This window comes from Lissotriton helveticus, chromosome 3_1, assembly GCF_964261635.1.
Source record: "Lissotriton helveticus chromosome 3_1, aLisHel1.1, whole genome shotgun sequence".
NCBI classification, from domain to species: Eukaryota; Metazoa; Chordata; class Amphibia; order Caudata; family Salamandridae; genus Lissotriton; species Lissotriton helveticus.
The window spans coordinates 1,677,662,721-1,677,681,724 of record NC_136061.1 but is presented as its reverse complement, the minus strand read 5'-3'; the positions used below and the strand labels follow the sequence as shown (position 1 = coordinate 1,677,681,724).

The window sequence follows — 19,004 nt, the reverse complement described above, 5'->3', positions numbered from 1 at the left end:
TCTCCTCATGGTGCATTTTTTCCTCATGGTGCACTTGTTATAAATGGAAAAATGAAAAAATGTGCTAATAATTTATTAATTACGATTGGATGGTGTTATTGTTTGTCTAGAGTGAGCGGTATCCACTGGCATGTAATCACTACTTTTAATATCACTACCTTTCTATGGGTCTTGTTCCCATTTTAAAATGGCCGACAACTTTTTGGTGTACTCTGGGTGGGTCTTATTCCCCACGTGACTCCCCGGCTCACTATACCGCGTCGCGCCTTCCAAATGGTTATTCCCTTCCCATTCCAAAATGGCCGACACCTTTTTGGCGCAAACCGATTGGCTTCCATCCCCCACGTGACTCCCCTGCTCACTACATTGCGTCCCGCTTTGCATTGGGGCGCCGCGCAGATTCCCGGTGCCAGCAAGAATCCCCATTGAGGCTTTGCAAGCTGTATTACCAGGTGAGATCCGCCTCTGACACCCTGCATACCTTTCATGTATTTGGCTAATGTGACCACTGGCACTTACGCCGCCCGTTTATTTTCCCCAGACCAGGATACCGAGACCATCGTTTTTCGGGTAAGCAAACCCCCCGCAAGACGTTTTATCCACGCTACCTCTTAATTGTATACTTAATTACAATTTCGTTCCCTCCCTCCACAGACCCCATTACCGAGGGCACTCTCAAAGGTAGTATTAATTCCTTATAGACCTTTATTTTGGGAAGTAATCGGCGCCACTTCACTGAATCTTTTTTCTTCCCATTAGATCCATTATGCTTCTTTGCTTCTAAGCAAATTAAATTAACAAATACAAGAAATCTTCCCTAACTGAGTGCTACACAATTGGTAAGCCACTCCACTTCCTCACAAATGTCACACATTGCCACAGTTCACTGCATTTATTGGCACGCTAGTTCGCTGCCGCTTCACTCCACACGTGTGTATTCATTGCACTTTGTGATGCACTAGCCATAGTCACTTCCATGGACTATAGATACTCGGCGCCACCAGTCTTGCTCCTCTTGTTGTTTTCCACTGCCTGCACTTTGCATGGACTACACCCCGTTGCCGGCTGCACCTTGGCATGGTATGAGTCATGCAATTTATGCACGCAGTCTTGGCAATGTTCTAATGACATGTCTTTATCTTTTTATGTCTCCCTTCTTTTTTCATGGTATGGCAAATGTATATTCCTACTAGTGATATATTTGCAAATGTGTAATTTCAAGGCAATTACCCTCTGTCCTGAGGATAAACCTTTATTAAGTATGGTTCGAAACGTCGTCGACACATTACACTAAATGCATAAATTGTTTTATACCTTTTTCTTGCATATGTGTATACTCTAGATTGTCTGGTTTATGTTTTATTCTAATCAGATGTCCTGTTATTGCCTGCTATTTTGTATGTTGTATGTCTTCTTAGTGTGTTAGCCGGACACCGGCCGGTGTCCCGCTTCTATCACACTCAGTGTTCTATTGGTTTTATAATTACCTTTGTATCAGGGAAATAAAATTGTCCGGCTGGACATTTCCCCTAACAATATATTTCCATTTGGTCTATATTTATTTCTTCTCTTCATTTGTTTTTTGCTCTAAGGACCCTTGTTCTTTATAATACAGTACCTACCCATGGTCCTTAGCTTATTGCGCCTTGGGTGCCCTTGTCCCTTCTAAATAATGCATTGTAATAGCATCTGCGTTGTAATGGCATGCGTTGTAATGGCATGCGTTGTTATGGACTTTGCGTTGTAAAAGTTGCGTTGTGATGGTAGTGCGTTGTGAAAGTTGCGTTGTAATGGTTGTTTCCCCTGGGGATCTGACACCCAATTGGGGTGACAGTCTGTTCAGAAGGACTTGTTGTCTTTTTGTGGATGCAGCATAAACTATTGTATCCCACTGCTGTGAGATCAACTCTTCCATCTCTTAGCAGTAGCTGCTTTATACTGTTTACGGAGAGCAGCTACTGTAGGAAAGTACCTGGGGTTAGCAGCAGGAGCCCTACATAGAGATTGGATAGAAGCAAAGCATGTGTAGTTAAACCATCACAGGGCTATGTAAGTCACTTTGGAATGTTTTGAAAGGGATTTTCCGATGTTTAAACAAAGGTTCACAAAAGAACTGACTGTCCCCTGATAACCTCCCTCGTCTGCCAAGCAACTCAAGACCAACCCCTGGTTCGCATTTATTACATTCCCAGAAATTAGGCCTAATTCTGGAGTTTCCATACCTCAGTTAGATTGTCTGTGGACGTCTGTGGATGACTGTAATTTGCCAATCCTGACACCAACATTAAATTTTACCCTGGATGGTTTGACCATTGCTACCTCGATGGGGTTATGGTCTCCAAAATGTGAACACATTATGGCACCAGGCAGTAGTAACTTAATTAAAATACTGGTAGTAAAAATAAAATCGATAGCGGATGAGCTGTCCCTGCAGCTGAAGGTGGGTAATCCTGAGTCACTAATGCCAGCCTCATCCATCATGTTATGCAAATGAAGTGACAAGAGGAAGGCCTCTATCTCTTTACCTCTTTGATCAAAACCCTCCAGAGCATAATTATCATTCTGTAACTTAGCATGGGGGACAACCTTGCATTAAAATCTCCAGAGAGACACAAGTGAACCTTGAGTTTGAAATATATTCAAAATCATTGTTATAGAAGTTAATCAAATACAAGGTCAGGTCCCCCTTAAAAAGCAACGCTTGAAAATCACTAACTGGGGTTTCCAGTGCAATGGCATTGCCCCCAGTCAACAAATGTATACAAACAGTAATACCTCAATTCCTACCACATTAAAAACTAGATAGACTCAACGACAAATACATAACCCAAGCTCATAAATATGCCAGAATTATCAATATCACAGTAACTAGGCCACCTAAAGACTCGCAAATCAGAATTGCAATGCAAAAGAGCTCGAGCATCGCACATTGTAGGGTTAACATTACTAATGAAGAAGTCTTGCTGGGTATAACTAGTATCGCCCGACCACACGAAATACAAGGGCTGATTTTTGTAGCTATGGCCGTCTTCAGGCTGTGCGTCGCATCAGCATGGATAGATCCGCTACCTCCATCATTTCTAGAATGGAGAGCTCGGTTGCTTGCGACCTGCAGCCTGGAGGTTGCCATCTATTGAAACAAAGGGAGGGATAAGCGGAATAGGGGTATGAAGATTTGGGTGCCACTGATAGCTTGGAGTCAGGAGGAATGATTGTTGAAATAATACAAGTGGGCCATCCGCTGCAAATATGATACATCTTCAATCGTATGTTGTCTTCTCTTTCTTAAAACTTTCTATGCTCATTATCGCTTATGTTGTAATAAAAAATGATGGGTACCTGTTCTCCGGGGGTGGGGCATGGGGGTGGGGAGGTGTATATTAAACTTGAAACTCAAATAAAAACAGTTAAAAAAAAGCATAAGAGCTCACACACAGTGTAATACACTTCCGAAAATACCCAAACTACAAACAACCACAATACTCTTGAAAAAATCCAAAGCACACCACAATTCATCATTAGAAGTATTTCTATTCACTCTCATTTGGTCCAGAAAAGCTCAGAAACATTTAACACTGCAAATAATCCTCCAATAGCAACCACTGGGGCAGACAGAATCCAGATTATGGGATAAAAGAAATGTAGAGAACCTAAAGGTTTTCAGGTGTCTATATTTGGCGGGCTTATTTCTGGGGTGCCCGCATCCTCCACCAAAACTGTTGACACTATCTAATCAAATAATCAGGGCAAATTGCCATCTCAGAATCGAGGATGGTGTTAAACCTCAAGCATATATAAGGCAATGTGTCCCGAAAATGCTGAAATGGCACCCAAACACAAATTAACTAATTAGCATTTAATTGTAATAATTCCTTCAGAGTCAATAGTAAGATGTAAGGCATGAAGGTTTATTAAAAATAATTCAGGTGCAATACATAACTCAAACACAATAATCAGTTGACATGCAGAGTAAATCAATATAGGGAATCAGCGTAAGACTCATTGAAATGCAGCATGAGAATGACATTAAGTCAAGTGAAAAATATTCTAAGTCCAAAGTGGAGACTATCCAACAAGGGTTTACTCTCTAGAGTCAAGGAAACCAGAGTGGCTCACCTCCAAAATGTACCATCTTGTATAGAACGATTAATAACAAAGGTCAATGGAAAGGGCGAATTTAGCATAAGGAGTGCAAAGGAAAATAAATAACAATTCAGAATTATGTAATATCATCTCTTGCCACATCCTAGCTCTATGCCGTAAATGAATGTTAATTTGCCCTATTCTAGCCTAATTTCATTAGATGTGACATTTCAAACCTAGTTACTCAAAACAATGAAAGTCTCACAGATGAATGACTTATAGTATTATTGACAGAAAGAGCACTGAATGTTACAAAAGGCTTCCTCTGGCGTTTTGGTGAACAACATGTCAATATAGAGCATTATACAGTGCACACTTTGGTTACGTGCAGTGAACAGAAAAGAAAACACATCACAGCTGCGTTAAAATCCAAGTTGGAAGTTTGACTTAATTTTGGGCCTAGTTTAGTCATGCACAGGAAAACAAAGTTCTGTCAAGTGCAGTCTTTTCATTGTAGTGTAGAAATGTTCATAATATTATACACATTTATATTAAATTGAAATCCACTATAATAGCATGATAGCCGTTAATTTCAATGAAACACGACTCAAGGCAACTATAAAGCTCTACAGCCAAGTCCACTTTGAGGTATGGAGAGATTACTGTAATTTGTGCTTGGACTTTCTTGGTTATGTTATGTTATGTTATGGAGACTTTTAGAGCACACTAGCACCCGAGAGGGTATCCTGGCCATAAGCAGGTGTGAATCTAGCTACATCGAACGCCTATTGGGACAAGTCAAAAAGATATGTTTTCAGCTTCTTGCAGAATTGAAGAAGTGAGGAGGAGGTTCTTAGATGTAGCAGCAGGTCATACAATGCGTTAGGTGCGATATTGGAAAATGCTTGACCGCCGGATCTGGTTTTCTGTATGCATGGGATGGGTTCAAATATAAGTCTGGATGAATAGAGGTATCCGTAAGGTTTGTTAAAGAAGATGCAATTGTTGAGGCATGATGGTATGTGATGCATTGTAAGTGTAGGTGAGGACTTTGAATTATGATCATTTCTGAACCGGGAGTCAGTGGTGCTCCTTCAGCTGTGTTGTAATGTGAGTGTGGCGTGGGAGGTTGAGGGTGATTCTGGCCACTTAGGTATAAATGGTCTTCAGGCTTCAGTTAAATGTTTTAATAATGCTGACATTGAGGGTGTTCTCGTAGTCCAGCTTGCTTATGACAAGGCAGAGCTTAATTTGTAAAATATGAAGTCCAGATGCTCAAATGTTTGTCGGAGACAACACCTCCTTTCACCCGGCTCCACCCACTTACTCTATTGGCTCCACCCACATCCTCAACCGGCACTGCTTAAAGTCAGATGTAATACCCAATCTGAATTTCAGCAAGGGAGCCTTCCTCATAATAAGGTTTTGATAGGAGGTTCCCCTGCTCTGTGAACATTTTGAAAAAGATTAAGTCAAAATGCATTTAAAGCACAATTTTGGAAAAAATTAGCTAAAATGACTGATGCATTGAAAATCAACTCTTGAAGTATTCCAGTGCTCTATGTGCCGATTTAGGGAAAGGACAATACTGGGTATAAGGCCTGAGGAATTTTCTTTACATGGGTTGCAGCATTAAGACATTTGAAGATGACTGCTCTAAGGTAATAGGGCACAGGGTATTTTATGAGTGACTTCTCCCCAGCCAACTCCCTGGAAATGCAATCACAGCAATGGCTCTGCTCGTCATCCGATTCAGCTCTTACACCATTAATGCACTAACTTTTGAGAAACAAGTCTCAAAGACAAACCCAGCAGTTAGAGGCACTAAAAGCAGCCAGATTGGCCCCCTGTACCGCCCTTCTGAGACATCCTATTGCCAGATAGGCCAGTCCAAGTCTAACTGCTGTCAGCTTTCCTGGAGTCAGAAAGGTGTTTGGAGTCTTGCAGTCATGAGTTTTCTCCGTCCTGTGCATTCAAAAGAAAGTGGCGGTGCACTTCTTCCCTATATGGCCTCTGTCTCTGCTGCAGATCAATAACTATAGAGGGTGCTGAGGAGCACTGAGCCTCCCTGGGACTTCACTGAGTGGATACCCCTGGTCCGTTCCCAGCTGAGAGGCCACCAGTTTCCGCCTAGTTAACACATGCCACTGTGTGGGCTGTCCTGTAGGGTTGGCTGGTATACAGTACAGATAATCCCACATAAAGAGCTCCCCCATTTCTTTCTACCTCTGATTTGACTTGCCAGAGGATAAGCAGGCTGGCCTTGAAGGGTGCATCATACCATCAACACTGCCAAACTATTGTTTTCACTCAAAGCAGTGTTAGTGAGTGCTGATGACTATTGCACTGCACTACCTGTCCTAGATTCTGGTTGCTTCCAGAACCCTAGTTGCAGCTGTCTCTTTTCAAGCACATGACGATGAAGTCTCGTGCGATGCAGCACTGCCAAGGGGCGAGCCATGGCATTACTTTAATAGTAATTACATTACGTTAATTGCACTAGCCAGCTCATGCAGTGCTTCTCAAAGCAACATTTTCTTCTTTTGGCTAGATCAGGGCCCTGGGCAACACCACTTCTTTAGATTGTGGAGCCGGAGCTACCACGGTGACCATCATGAGTCGCCATCACACATAAGAAAAAAAAAGGCAGCATTGTTTGGCAATGTCTGCTTAGTTAGTACTTACGGTTACTGGTAGTGGGCTGCCGGGCACTGCCTTTATTAACTGATAGGCCTGCTGCTGTCTGCCCTCAATGTCCTGGGACTGACCGGAACCGTGGCTGATGACTTGTGGGGTGCAGGCGTGCCAGGGTGTGACATTTAAAAAAAATCTTTGCACGCTGCCTGCCACACAGCCCCTACCCCAGCAGAACCAAATCCAGCCCAATCAGTGTCCCAACCACCGGGAACACTGAACTAAGGGACTAAGGTAAATTTGCAATGCGCATCAAGGTCCGGTCGGATTTATTGATATTGAATAAATTAAGGTTGGATGGTCTGGACCAATAATGAATAATCATGAATCTTTTTTTATTGTCTTTCACAGCCGCAACACTCTTTCCTGGGACTCAGGAGAGGAACAACACTGTCTGCGCCGAGTCAGTGATGCAATTATAGTTAACTATGTCACAATAGCATATGACGTGCAAATGCGTGATGTAGACCCGGCCCTGAAAAATAAGTGCCGGTGCTTAGCACCGGAAAGCACCGGCACAAAGTAAGCACTGTGACAAGGGTGTCTGTGATGGTTTCCTGGGTGCTGATTGTTAGCTGCGATTATTCAGTTTCCATGTGCAACAAAAATGTGTGGGCATGAGCAGTTTTTAGGTCCAAACATTCAGTGAAAGATTACTGGACAGACATTCTGGGCCAGTGATTGCAGACTTAACACAAAGACTGAGGACAAGATAGGGCACTACAAATACAAAACGCAAGAAAATAAAAGCACAAGCAGACAAGCGAGCTGATCAATGCAGAATCCTTCTTGTGCTGTAGAATATGTCTGAACCCTTAAAAAGTAAATGACACTCCCGTCCAGCGGGAATTAACATTTCTCAAATTATGTGATTTTGGTTTTTTTCGCAGATGGCAATAATGCTATTCTTCGCATACAGTCAGAACTTTGCGTGGTACATGAGGAATAATTGCAGTTTTTAGAATTCTCACTGTACATCCATTGTGTGAATACCACATGTGGTAATTGAGTGGGGATTTACAGACTTGTCTTCCACTTTTTGTGGAGTATATGCTAAATGCGTAGGTGGCCATATAGTGTGAGTGTGCAAAATAAGGCATACCTTAACAATGGATGGAATATTAGTGTCAGAAAATTAAATGAAAGTAACAAAATCTGTTTTTGAGCTGCGCGATGCCACCGCTATTTTCCTTTGAATTTATCCATCCAATCCACGTCCTTAATCTCTTTTCTCTTCTCTTCTAGCATCATCTCTGTCCTCATATCCTCTAACATCTTAGAAAAAAGTGGACACTGTCAGTGCGCCCCCTGACGGCAGAAATTTGGAGGGGGAAAGGAGTTCCAATGGTCCACATAGACATCCACCTGCAGGCGGGTGCAGTCACTCACTGCACGTGACTGCTAGGAGATCTCTGTCCCCTCTAAAATGCAGGCAGCGACCACCCACACTTCGTACTGAAGAATCTCTCTTACCTTGATCACCTCAGTATATATTTACTAATATTGAAAGGGTTATGGTAACAAGAGATGAGGCAATATAAATCAAGTTTTATAAAAGAAAAAAAATGCTTCAAGCAACAGTACTCATTGTTTCATAAAAACATAAACATAACTCATTATATGATTAACCGTATTAAAAACTACCTTACAATGGGGTTCAACAATGACACAAGTCTGGAAACACACTGTAAAACGAAGTTGAATTAAACACACTTTAAACCACATACAGTATTCATGTTTCTGAATATATTACCTTTGTATTTGGAGAGATGATCGGAATTTGGATCAACCACGTGATTATTAACTTTGACTCCTGGGCACTGAGCTTGTAATTTTGACAAAAGCTGTATATCCACTTTTCCTAAGTAGAAAATATATGACATTCTTTAAACATTATTTAAATGTAAGCATGCCACAGAATGCTTCAATTTGAAAACACCCCCTAGTAACTCCTGCACTTTTTTAGGTCTGGCTTGTTCGCCTCAGCCCTCTGCAAGGCCTATGGTCTACAATATACGCAGAGTACGCTATGGCTCAGCCCCCTGATATCACTGTAAATCACATCTCGTATCAGTCCAAAAAGGTGTACATCTCTAAACTACTGCTATTTGTTGATTGGTATAGTATTCTTTTTTCCCAGGAGTCCTTCATTTGCTCTGCGTGACGTAAATTGTCTTTGGCATTTTACAAAGACTATTTGCTGAAAACAGGAACTTGAAAAAAAAAATTCTCAGTTTAAAATAAACATATTCTACATTCCTTATTCGTAATCACCACTCCCTGACAATATCATCATGGAAATGCACTGTAGTATTTTTCAACCTGATTTTTCCAGAAGACAGTTATCAAGCAAAATAAACGCTGCAGTAAAAAGACCAACGAATATGAAAAAAGTATGATAGTGTTTTTCACTTTTTGTTTGTTATGCAGTGTCTATTGCTTTCAGCGAGGGAAGCCACTTCCTGGTCCTAATGCATAGGAAGGTTTGGATGGATAGTAATGAAGAGTACTAAATGTGACATTATTACATTATTCAACTTCCTCTTCACAACCTTTACTCTCTAAGGAAAACAGTTGTTGACAACTTGGGCCCCTCACTCGATCAAAGATGGTTGTCAAAAAGCAAGGACAGTGGCTGCATAATTAAGGGCACTGACTCTGGAAACAAACAGGAAGAGGCCGGAAAAACTTTAGGGGGCATATGAAGCGTCATAATTTCCATAACAAGCTTGTTCCACTAATAATGCTATAATAATACTATAGTGCTGAAACCTATCAGTAAGGAAACATTTTAAAATCATAATGTTACCGCCGCAAAGGGAGAAAAGTCCTATGACAAGGGCAGCACTGCATTTTTTCTTACATAAAGAAAATCCTGTATTTACGATTTTCTTTTTGTAAAGAAAAAAAGAATAGTAAAATGCCTTTAACTGAAATGCAGTGACAGTGGTTCATGTCAATGCCGTTATAAATGATAGTCTTATAAATTAGGTGAGTGGTATATCCATCCGTCTAGTTATAAATTTCTCAATTAACTTTCACAAAAAAGGGCAATTCACCAAGCTGTACATTTTGGTATCCTATGAGCATCTACCATCTGTGAGAAAGTGAATTATTAATTGGAGTGGATGATAGACCACCAAAAGTAATAGCGTCCACTAACCAACTAGGTCCTGTTAAATGTTTAAATAATTTAAAGCTGAGCTCAACCCCTGGTAGATATAGCAGAGAACAGAGAGGCTTAACTTAAGGAAATCACGTCAAGTATTCAGAAGTACCAAAAAAATTTAAGTCAGAGAAATGACACAATACAAATCCCAATCCAATGTATCCATAAAAAGAAAAAGTTAGTAAACAAAATTACACCAAAACAACATAAATCAAATGAGGGTAAAAGAGTCATGAATTTTGGTCAATGGTCACTGTAGACTGTGAGCTAGGAGTATTTTTTTGCCGACTGTGATGAAGCGCAGGTCCAATACACCGATTAGACTAGTCCTGCTGGAGATCACAAAATTCGAAAAAGTCAGTGGCATTACCGGTCAGATACTTTTCCCAGCAGGGACCATTGAAGATCAGGATCAAAAGTCTTTCAAAACGTTATAAATTTCTTTAAGTGCCCAAACAACCACAGGAGTACACTGCTAAGGCCCCCAGGACAGCTGAGGGACATTTGGAGACTCTCAGGGTGTCAGGCAGAGGCCACCAGCAAACTCCAGTCCAAGTTCCATTTGCCACTGGCCAGATGGGAATTTCCAGAAAAAGGCCTCTTGCAACTTGTTTTGGTCCATGTAGCCACACAGGGATTTATTCAACTGGCATTTGGAGTCTGCTTCTTCAACCTAAGTACAAGGGGGAGCAGTCCAGTCCTTCAGGTGAAGACAGCAGGTCAGTTCTCTTCTGTTCTATTGCAGATCCTGTAAGTATTTCTTAGAGGTGCCTTGGCATGCCACATTTACGTCTGGCACAAGCTAGTAGGAGAACATAAATCCTAGGCACTCCCTAACCCATTGAGTAAACGTTCCCAGGGGTATCCCAAACCACTTTTTAGTAGTTTTCACTTTGCTTTATCACTAACAGTCCCACAGGGCCATGTGTCAGGTCAATGTCAAGATGGCCGAAGTCTTTAGCCACAATGAACTTGGGCTCTGAATGCTGAGTGGTTGTAGAGGAGCGGGCTATGGGAATCACCAGTGTACACTCACAACTAACACTAAAATCTAGTTTAAAGAAGGAGACAAACGTCTGGTAAGACAAAAACAAGTTTCTTAAGCACCAGATGGGGATGCACAGGAAGTGGCTGGGCATCCTGTTTGCTCCTTATCAAGGGCGCCAACATTTAAAATGTGGCTCAAACAGACCTGTTAGGTAGGATTTGACATTGAGGTGTCAGCAAGATAGCAGGACCCCATTCTGCTGAGTTCAAAAGAGTAATCTCTGCCTATTCAGGGTGACCTGTCAATCACAATGAACTGTTATGCAGGTCCTGCGATGAATTCCATATCTCAGTCACGGCTCATTCAGGCTGCCGGTTTCTGGACTGTTAATACAAATTTGCATATCCGACATGGAGACTGTAACTTTTTAAAGTTACTTATCCCTAATGTTTATAAAAAGCTTGACTTCATCTTTGAATTGGATTTTTAATCACTGCTAAAAGTTGGTGTTTAATGATTTTTACTTAGTGTCCCATTCAGAGGCAGTTCCTGTGTGTGAGCATGGGGGCTTTGTCCTCCAAATGTTGTAGGCTTGTGGATGTTAATTGCTAAATGATTAATTGCTGGTAATTGCTTACAGCAACTGGCATCCACATGTCTAACAAAACATTTTTGTGTCTCAGTGCCTGCCTTTGCTCACTTGAGGGTCAGGCAACAAGCCAGTTTATATACTCGCATGTGCACATGTGCCAGGTAAAGTTTTCTTTTTTTTTCGCTAGGAAGAACTAACCGAGCACCAGCACAGGTTTGCTGGAATCGGGGACTTGGAGAACCACCCACTGACGATGAATAGCAGCATCATATTTTAGAAGCCACCCAGGGAGTGTAGGGCATCAGTTCTGTACTTCCCGAGGCTGCTTGTTACTCACTGCTGTGGCTCCCTCACCATCCCACCCTCTCCTAAGTTGTCACAGGGTGGGTTGGGGCCAGCAAGTCTCACTGACCTCATCCCATGACGACCTGGGAAAGGATGGGTTTACAGGAGGCTGCTTGTGATGCCCTTTTGTCTGCCTTCACTGGGGCCCACATGATAAGCCCTCATAATTTGAGCATATGACTGCCATAAAATACGTGAGCTCAGGATGTGCAATGAACAAAAAGGATTACTTTTAGTACAGCGCACATCCTGATATCACGTGTTTCAAGGTGCTCAAATGTGCTAATGAAGTAATTGGCACTAGAAATCAGCAAACCAATGAATTAACAGGGAGAGCTGAACCAAAGGCGAGCCATCGTCAACTCTGGCTCTAAGAGCCAGTGTACGAGCCGTGTCCTGAACATTTTCGGCATGTAAATAATGCAACAAACATCATGCTAAAATATGACATGGTGTCTTCATTATTCAAAAAAGTGTATTTCTTTAACATGCAAAAGGTTTCACCTTAGTATATCAGATTTTAATTTCCATTCAAAAGTATTTATTAAAAGTAAGAGCTTTTAAATCTGAACTGAGAAACATTCCTGCCCCCATTCTGATGGCAAAGCCATTAGTAAATGAAGAGGAATAACATGGGTCATGTATATGCTATTTGTGGGTTGGTTTTCTAAAGATAGATCACAATTGCACAATTTTAGATCAATTTTGAACAAACTTTTAGGGGCGAATGCCTCCCCCACCCCCTTTGGAAATGTCCTGCTCGCTCGCACACCAAAATTCATTCATCTCTCTTATGCACCACCACCACTTTCAAATTTCACCAACCACCACTGTTCCCATCCCCAAGATACAGTGTTAGTTTTTCAAACTGTACTCTGATGTTGTACATCAACGCAAGTCACACATCCCTGGACTCCCCCAGGTGTCTAGTTTTCAGAAATTTCTGGGTTTGGTAGGTTTACATAGATGGCTGTCAAGCCCGGGACCAAAAACGCATGTAACCCCCTTGCACAACCAGGTTGTTTTGTGATAGATAAATTTGATGTCTCCACAATGCGTTTTAGGCTCTTCCCTGTCACACGTGAGGTAACATTTTTATCAGGAGACCTGGGGGCACGTAGGGTGGTAGGATATTTGTGTCAGCCTGCTGAGCCTACCACTTTCCCACCAGAAATATGAGAAAAATTTGATATTTTTTTACCTAAATTGGAGGTTTGCAAGAGATTCTGGGTAGGAAAACATTGGGGAATCCACGCAAATCACACCACCCTGACCTCCCCCAGGAGTCTAGTTTTTAGAAATGTCTGGGATTGATAGGTTTCCCTAGATGGCCGCCGAGCCCGAGATCGAAAACGCAGGTGGCTCCCAGGCAAAACAACGTCTTTTGTAATCGATAATTTTGAAGTCTCCACAGTACACTTTGGCCCGTTTCCTCTCACGAGCACTAGGCCTACTCACACAAGTGAGGTATCATTTTCATTGGAAAACTTGAAGGAATACTGTGTCAGTGGAAGTTTGTTGCTTCCCTTAGATTCCAGGACTTTCCATCACTGAGATTTGAGGAAAAAAAAATCCCCCCACCCAAATTTGAGGTTTGCAAGGGATTCTGGGCAACAGAACCTGGTGAGAGCCAAACAAGTCACCCCTTACTGGATTCCCCAGGGTGACCAGTGTTAACAAATGTACAGGTTTGCTAAGTTTTCCACTGTGCCGGCGAGCTGGAGCCCAAAATCCACATCTGGGCACATGGCAAAAAAGGGTCTGTTTTCTGTGGAAAAATGTGATGTGTCGACATTGCGTTTTGGCCTGTTTCCTGGTACTAGACCTACCCCCACAAGTGAGGTACCATTTTTATCGGGAGACTTTGGGGAATGCTGGGTGTGTGGACATTTGTGGATCCACACTGATTCCAGAACTTTCCATCACAAAAATGAGAGGAAATTGTGTTTTTTCCCCAAAGTTTGTGATTTCCAAGGGATTCTGGGTAACAGAACCTAGTGAGAGCCACACAAGTCACCACATCCTGAATTCCCCTGGGTGTGTAGTTTAAAAAAAATTATAGGTTTGCTAGGTTTCCCTAGGAGCCGGCTGCTCTAGGGCCCAATATCTACAGCTAAGCACATTGCAAAAAATAGGGTAGTGCCTAATAGGCTTTCTGCCGCCTTGGGCAGAGGGGGTAGATCAGGGGTATTGCCTTGATATGTCCAAAAAGGTGGCAGAAAGACTGTGGCTGTTTTTTGGGGGTGTATGGGAGCATTTGTATTCTTATTCTTGGCAGCCACCACCCCTACATACATAAAAGCCAGTGTAATTCCTCATGCTTAATGGGCTCCCTGCCCCTCTGGGAGGGCATGACATCTGTGTTATTTTTTGAAGGGTCTGGGGGCACTGGCATGCCCATTCTGGCCAGCCCTAACCACAGAACATTGAAAACATATTCCTTGGTGCCTAGTGGGCTTTCAGACCCCTGGGGGGCAGAAAAGGGGCTATTGCCCCCATCTGCCTCACAGGGAAAGAAAAAGACTGTGCAATTTTTTTTAGGCTGGGGGCCTTGGCATACCCATAATGTGCAGCCCCCACCCTTATATATAAGAAAACAAATCACTGGCGTCTAGTGGGCTTTCTGCCCCTGGGTTGCAGATCAGGGAATACTGCCCCCATCTGCCTCCGGGGGGGGGGAGGGACAGAAAGACTGTGGCATTTTTATTGGGGAATGGGGGCATTGGCATGCCTATTGTGGGCAGTCCCCACCTCCGAACTTTGAAAAAAAATATTCCTTGGTGCCCAGATAAGGAGCTATTGCCCTAATCTGCTTGCCGGGGGGCAAGAAGACTGTAGCACATTTTCTTGGGGTGGGGGCATTGGCATTTCCATTCTGGGCAGCCACCCCTCTTTGGACATAAAACATATCCATGGTGCATAGTGGGCTTTCTGACCCCCGGGAGCAGATCAGAAGCTACTGCCCCATCTGCCTCCCAGGGGGGAATAAAGACTGTAGCAAATCTTCTTGGGGTGGGGCCATTAGCATGCCCATTCTGGGCAGCCCCCACCCCTATGTATAAAAAATCCCTAGTGCCTAGTGGGCTTTCTGCCCCATCTGCCTTGTGGGAGGGCAGAAAGACTTTTACATTGATTGGAGGAATGGGTGGGGGCATTTGCATTCCCATTCTGGGCAGCCCCCACCCTTGGCCTATAAAAAAAGAATCCCTGGTGCCTAGGGTGCTTTCTGCACCCGACGGGCAAAAACACTGGTTATGCCATATTTCAATGGGGGAGCAAAGGCCCGTTCCCAAGGGGCCACTTCCTTCCTCCCTGGTGCCTAGTGGGTGGATCCCTGCTTGGGGTTCGTTCTCCTGGGGCAATGACCAAGCAGGGATACACTGGCGAAGGGTGCCATTGGAAAGGGAAGATTCTCCCCTTTCCAACAATATCTCTCCCATTTCTTTCAGTGCTCAGGTGAGGAGATAGCCCCATGAGCACGAAACATTGAAACTGAAACTAAGTTTCAGTTTAATTTTCAATGTAATGACGACAACGCACCATGCGCGCAATCATCATTACATTGAAAATATTTAAAAAAGGCTTGGGAGGTTGAGGAAGCTCTTCCCTACCTCCCGAGACCTAAAAAAAGAAAGGAAATCACTCTGCTGTTTGCAGAAGAGGGATTTAGAGCCCCTGTGCACATGTCGGAATGGTTCCGTCTTGAGCACAGGTGCACTGGAGCTCATGATGGAACCATTCCATCACGAGCACCGAAAGGGTAACATTAAATCACAATCTTAATGCATTTCTTCACATTTTGTAATACATTAATCAATGCCAGTAGCTCAGAAAGCTGGCTAGAGTAACTTCCCTAACATTCTCGTCAGACCACGTATGATATTCATTCTTCGCATCTTGTTTCTATTTTGTCATACATGTTTCTTGAAGCATATCAATTGTTAATATTTCAGGGCTCCACCTACTTATGAGACTTCTTCAAGAGGACAAACAATTTTGAAACAATCTGCTCATAGTAGCATTAAAGCTACACATATTTCCAAGGAATCAATAATAAGAAAAACATATGCAAAACTGTTGAAAAATTGATTGAGCTGCCCACAAAATGTACTCCATTATAGTGTTTAATAATTATTCCTCAGATGCGTCCCAAGCACTTCTAATTACTTGTGAGCAACTTATGTATCATCATTTCTGGGCAGAAGGCTTGTGATTAAGAGAGGCCACATGAGTGAATACCAGGAGTGATCAAGTGCGGAAATTAGCCTGGAGTGCTGCCACCAAAGTTTACGTCATCCTGTTGGGTAACGAGTAATCTCTGTAGAGCAGTGGGCAGGGTAAGGGTACAAAATGTATGGTGTTGATCCCGGTGGCAATGGAGGAGAGGATGGCTGCCCAAGAACTAGAGGCCAGATCTCTTCTTGTTGCTCTTTACTCCTCAATTGTCTAGAGTTTGCACAAGGTATTACTACTTGTCCAAGTGGGTAAAAGACTACTGCTGAGGGCAGCTGAAAAGTTTGAATACCCGGGAGGGGGAAGTGATATTCTGAGATAGTTTCTGTTTGTGTCTGGCACACAGAAAAGCAGGCCGAATGGCTTCTGGATAGCAGTTTCTCAAGTTGGGTATACCTGGTGAGGTTACCACTCACTTTTAACTAGCTGTAGCCCGACAGCAGTGATACATACTACTGAGCCGCGAGTGGGCTTATTCCTGAACAATAGGTATATAGAGAGTTTAGGACTGGCATAGACAGCAAGCTAGACCCCACTTGTAAACAGGCTCAGCGTCTAGTAAACTCTGTTGCCAGACCTGGTTGCCCCAAGCACTGATATATCACTTATAGGAAACTGGTGGAGTGTCTCCTTCTCCTTAACCCGTGACCTTTGTTGGCACACATCTTGGAAGTAAATTTTGCAGCAACCAAAGCTTAACTGTGACTGCTCTTCTGTGCTTGAGCCACTTGAATAAGGTGAATGAGCCTACTGCCTGGGTATGTGAAAGCCATGGATCAAAAAGGGAGCCAAGCAAAACAAGCAAGCAAGATAAAAATGGATGATGACCACCCTCAAATAGTACCTGGAATTGGTTGTATTGCAGATTTATGTAATGCTTTCTCCTAAAGTTTTTGCTAAAGCATCCAATTATGCAAAAATGGTGGATTCCAAAGAAAGATCCAATAAACTGGAGAAGATCCTGAATAATATTCAGGCCATGTGAAAGGCACTCCGACGCAATATTGATTCTATCATAATCGATCACTAACAAATACAAAGTGATGGATAGAATGCTTGAATTAAGCACAGCCACTGGTGATTAGTCAGGGATGCATCTTAATCCATCACTATTATGAACACCATGGCACCTCATTGGACTCAACTATTTGCAAATCAGCGTTGACCCTCCCCACTCAGAATAGTCCAGCACAAACTGCAAAGCCAGGTCCTCTCTGAACCATAATACAAGCAAGCCATTACGCGTTTTGCCCTAGTTATGTGCTCATCAGCTGGGTATAGCTTGGTTTCAATGACACAGTGTGTACGGGAACCACTAATGGGCAAACCCATACCACTTAGGGTGACACTAAAGTATACAAAAAAGTGATAGTTGGAAAGGCTGAATTAATCTCGGCCACTGGTAATTACTCGCCTTGCATCCCAATCCATCATTATATTGCACACCATGTCAACTCAGTTAGGACCCAGCTATTTGAAAATCAGTCTTGACCCTGCTCCACTCAGAACAATCTAGTCCACCCCATACATGGACTAAAGTGTAGAAAATGTTTTCATCTGGATAGGCTCAGCCCTATATACTCTGGCCCCAGGTAAACTAAAAGCCATGAAAAAAAAGCTTCCCAGCCCTGGTACAATGAGACTCCAGACAAGAATGTCCCAGGCAAAAACAGAATTGGAGGAAAAGTTATGAGCTTGAGGAAAAAAATAAATACAAACTTAAACTAGCTGAACATAAAAAATGCATTACAGCGGCAAAAACACTGTAGTGTGGCCTAAAGCCTGCTTTGCAAGCATGTTATGTTAGCATGGCTTCTTTGAAGTTTAAACACCATTTTTCCTTTTGCCACTTTTGCACACAACACTGCATATAGCTGTTTTTGTAAGTTAGGCTTCGTGAAGGTTTACACATGACAAAAGGTTTGTTTTCGCCATCTCTAGACTTACATCGTGCCCCTAGTCTGCACAGTCAGTGCTGAAGCCGTCAAGGTTATCATAACCTGGTAGCTGTTGTTCGACATGATCGAGTAACGCTTTTTAAACATACCAATTTGGCAGCTGTGAGCCAAATGAGATTCTGGCACCCTTATAATTGCACAGTTGCCATGATTTCACACACTTGGAAGATTTTCTGTTTCCAGGGATGCAGAGAGCTTTAGCTGAACCGGATGTGATTTACTCTTACTGAGCGGAAAGGTAATGGGGTCCCCAAACAAGTCTAAGAGACCTTCTTTAGTTTATAATACATAGTTCCTATATAGGGAGGGTGTTAAAACTAGGCGCTATAAGACCTGTTCTCACCATCATTGTAATATGATTTCTCCTTTTGTATTTTATCAAATTGTAACAATGCTGACCATATTATTTCTAATCATATGTCTGCTTATTATGTTGGCTAAGAAACTGCATATGAGATCACGTTCTTAAATAATTATTTTAACCTTACCCGTGTCTCTACTTTACTCCTGTTGTGGACTGGTATGGGAGTATAACGAAAGAGTGTTCTCACTTCCCACCATTCCTGAGTTTGTCCTAAGTCGCATGTTCTAGGTTGTCTAATCATTGGTTACTTTGCTATAGGATGAAGAGATAATGTGACACTGATGCTAGCTGGTTGGGGTTTTTCTAGGTACTGAGGTGAATTTCTGGTACACTACAATTCACTGATGTCCTAGGTCTCTGTGCACAGTTCTGTGTATGAGCAGAATCCTTGCAATATGGCGCCACCAACGTTATAGTTTTATTGTGAGACTCTTGCGTAGTGCTTGTATAAGTCCACATTCCCCTCACTATTGTATTTGGTTGACAGTGGTGACTGATAAATCTACCTATAGTTACATAGGTCTTTTCAAGCTTGATAATATAAAACGGTTTACAATTAAATTACTACCCAGTTGTGC

The 19,004-nt window shown here is 42.6% G+C and overlaps 1 protein-coding gene across 6 annotated transcripts in view; it reads right to left on the bottom strand.

Moving 5' to 3' along the window:
- LOC144823717 (histamine N-methyltransferase A-like) overlaps positions 1–19,004 on the bottom strand; it is a 181,450-nt gene that overhangs the window by 38,656 nt on the left and 123,790 nt on the right. For all 6 annotated transcript variants that reach the window (XM_078682478.1, XM_078682474.1, XM_078682475.1 and 3 more), the window contains one exon: positions 8,531–8,638. In XM_078682478.1, coding sequence (XP_078538604.1) covers positions 8,531–8,638 — 108 coding nt within the window. The remainder of the gene's footprint in view (positions 1–8,530; positions 8,639–19,004) is intronic.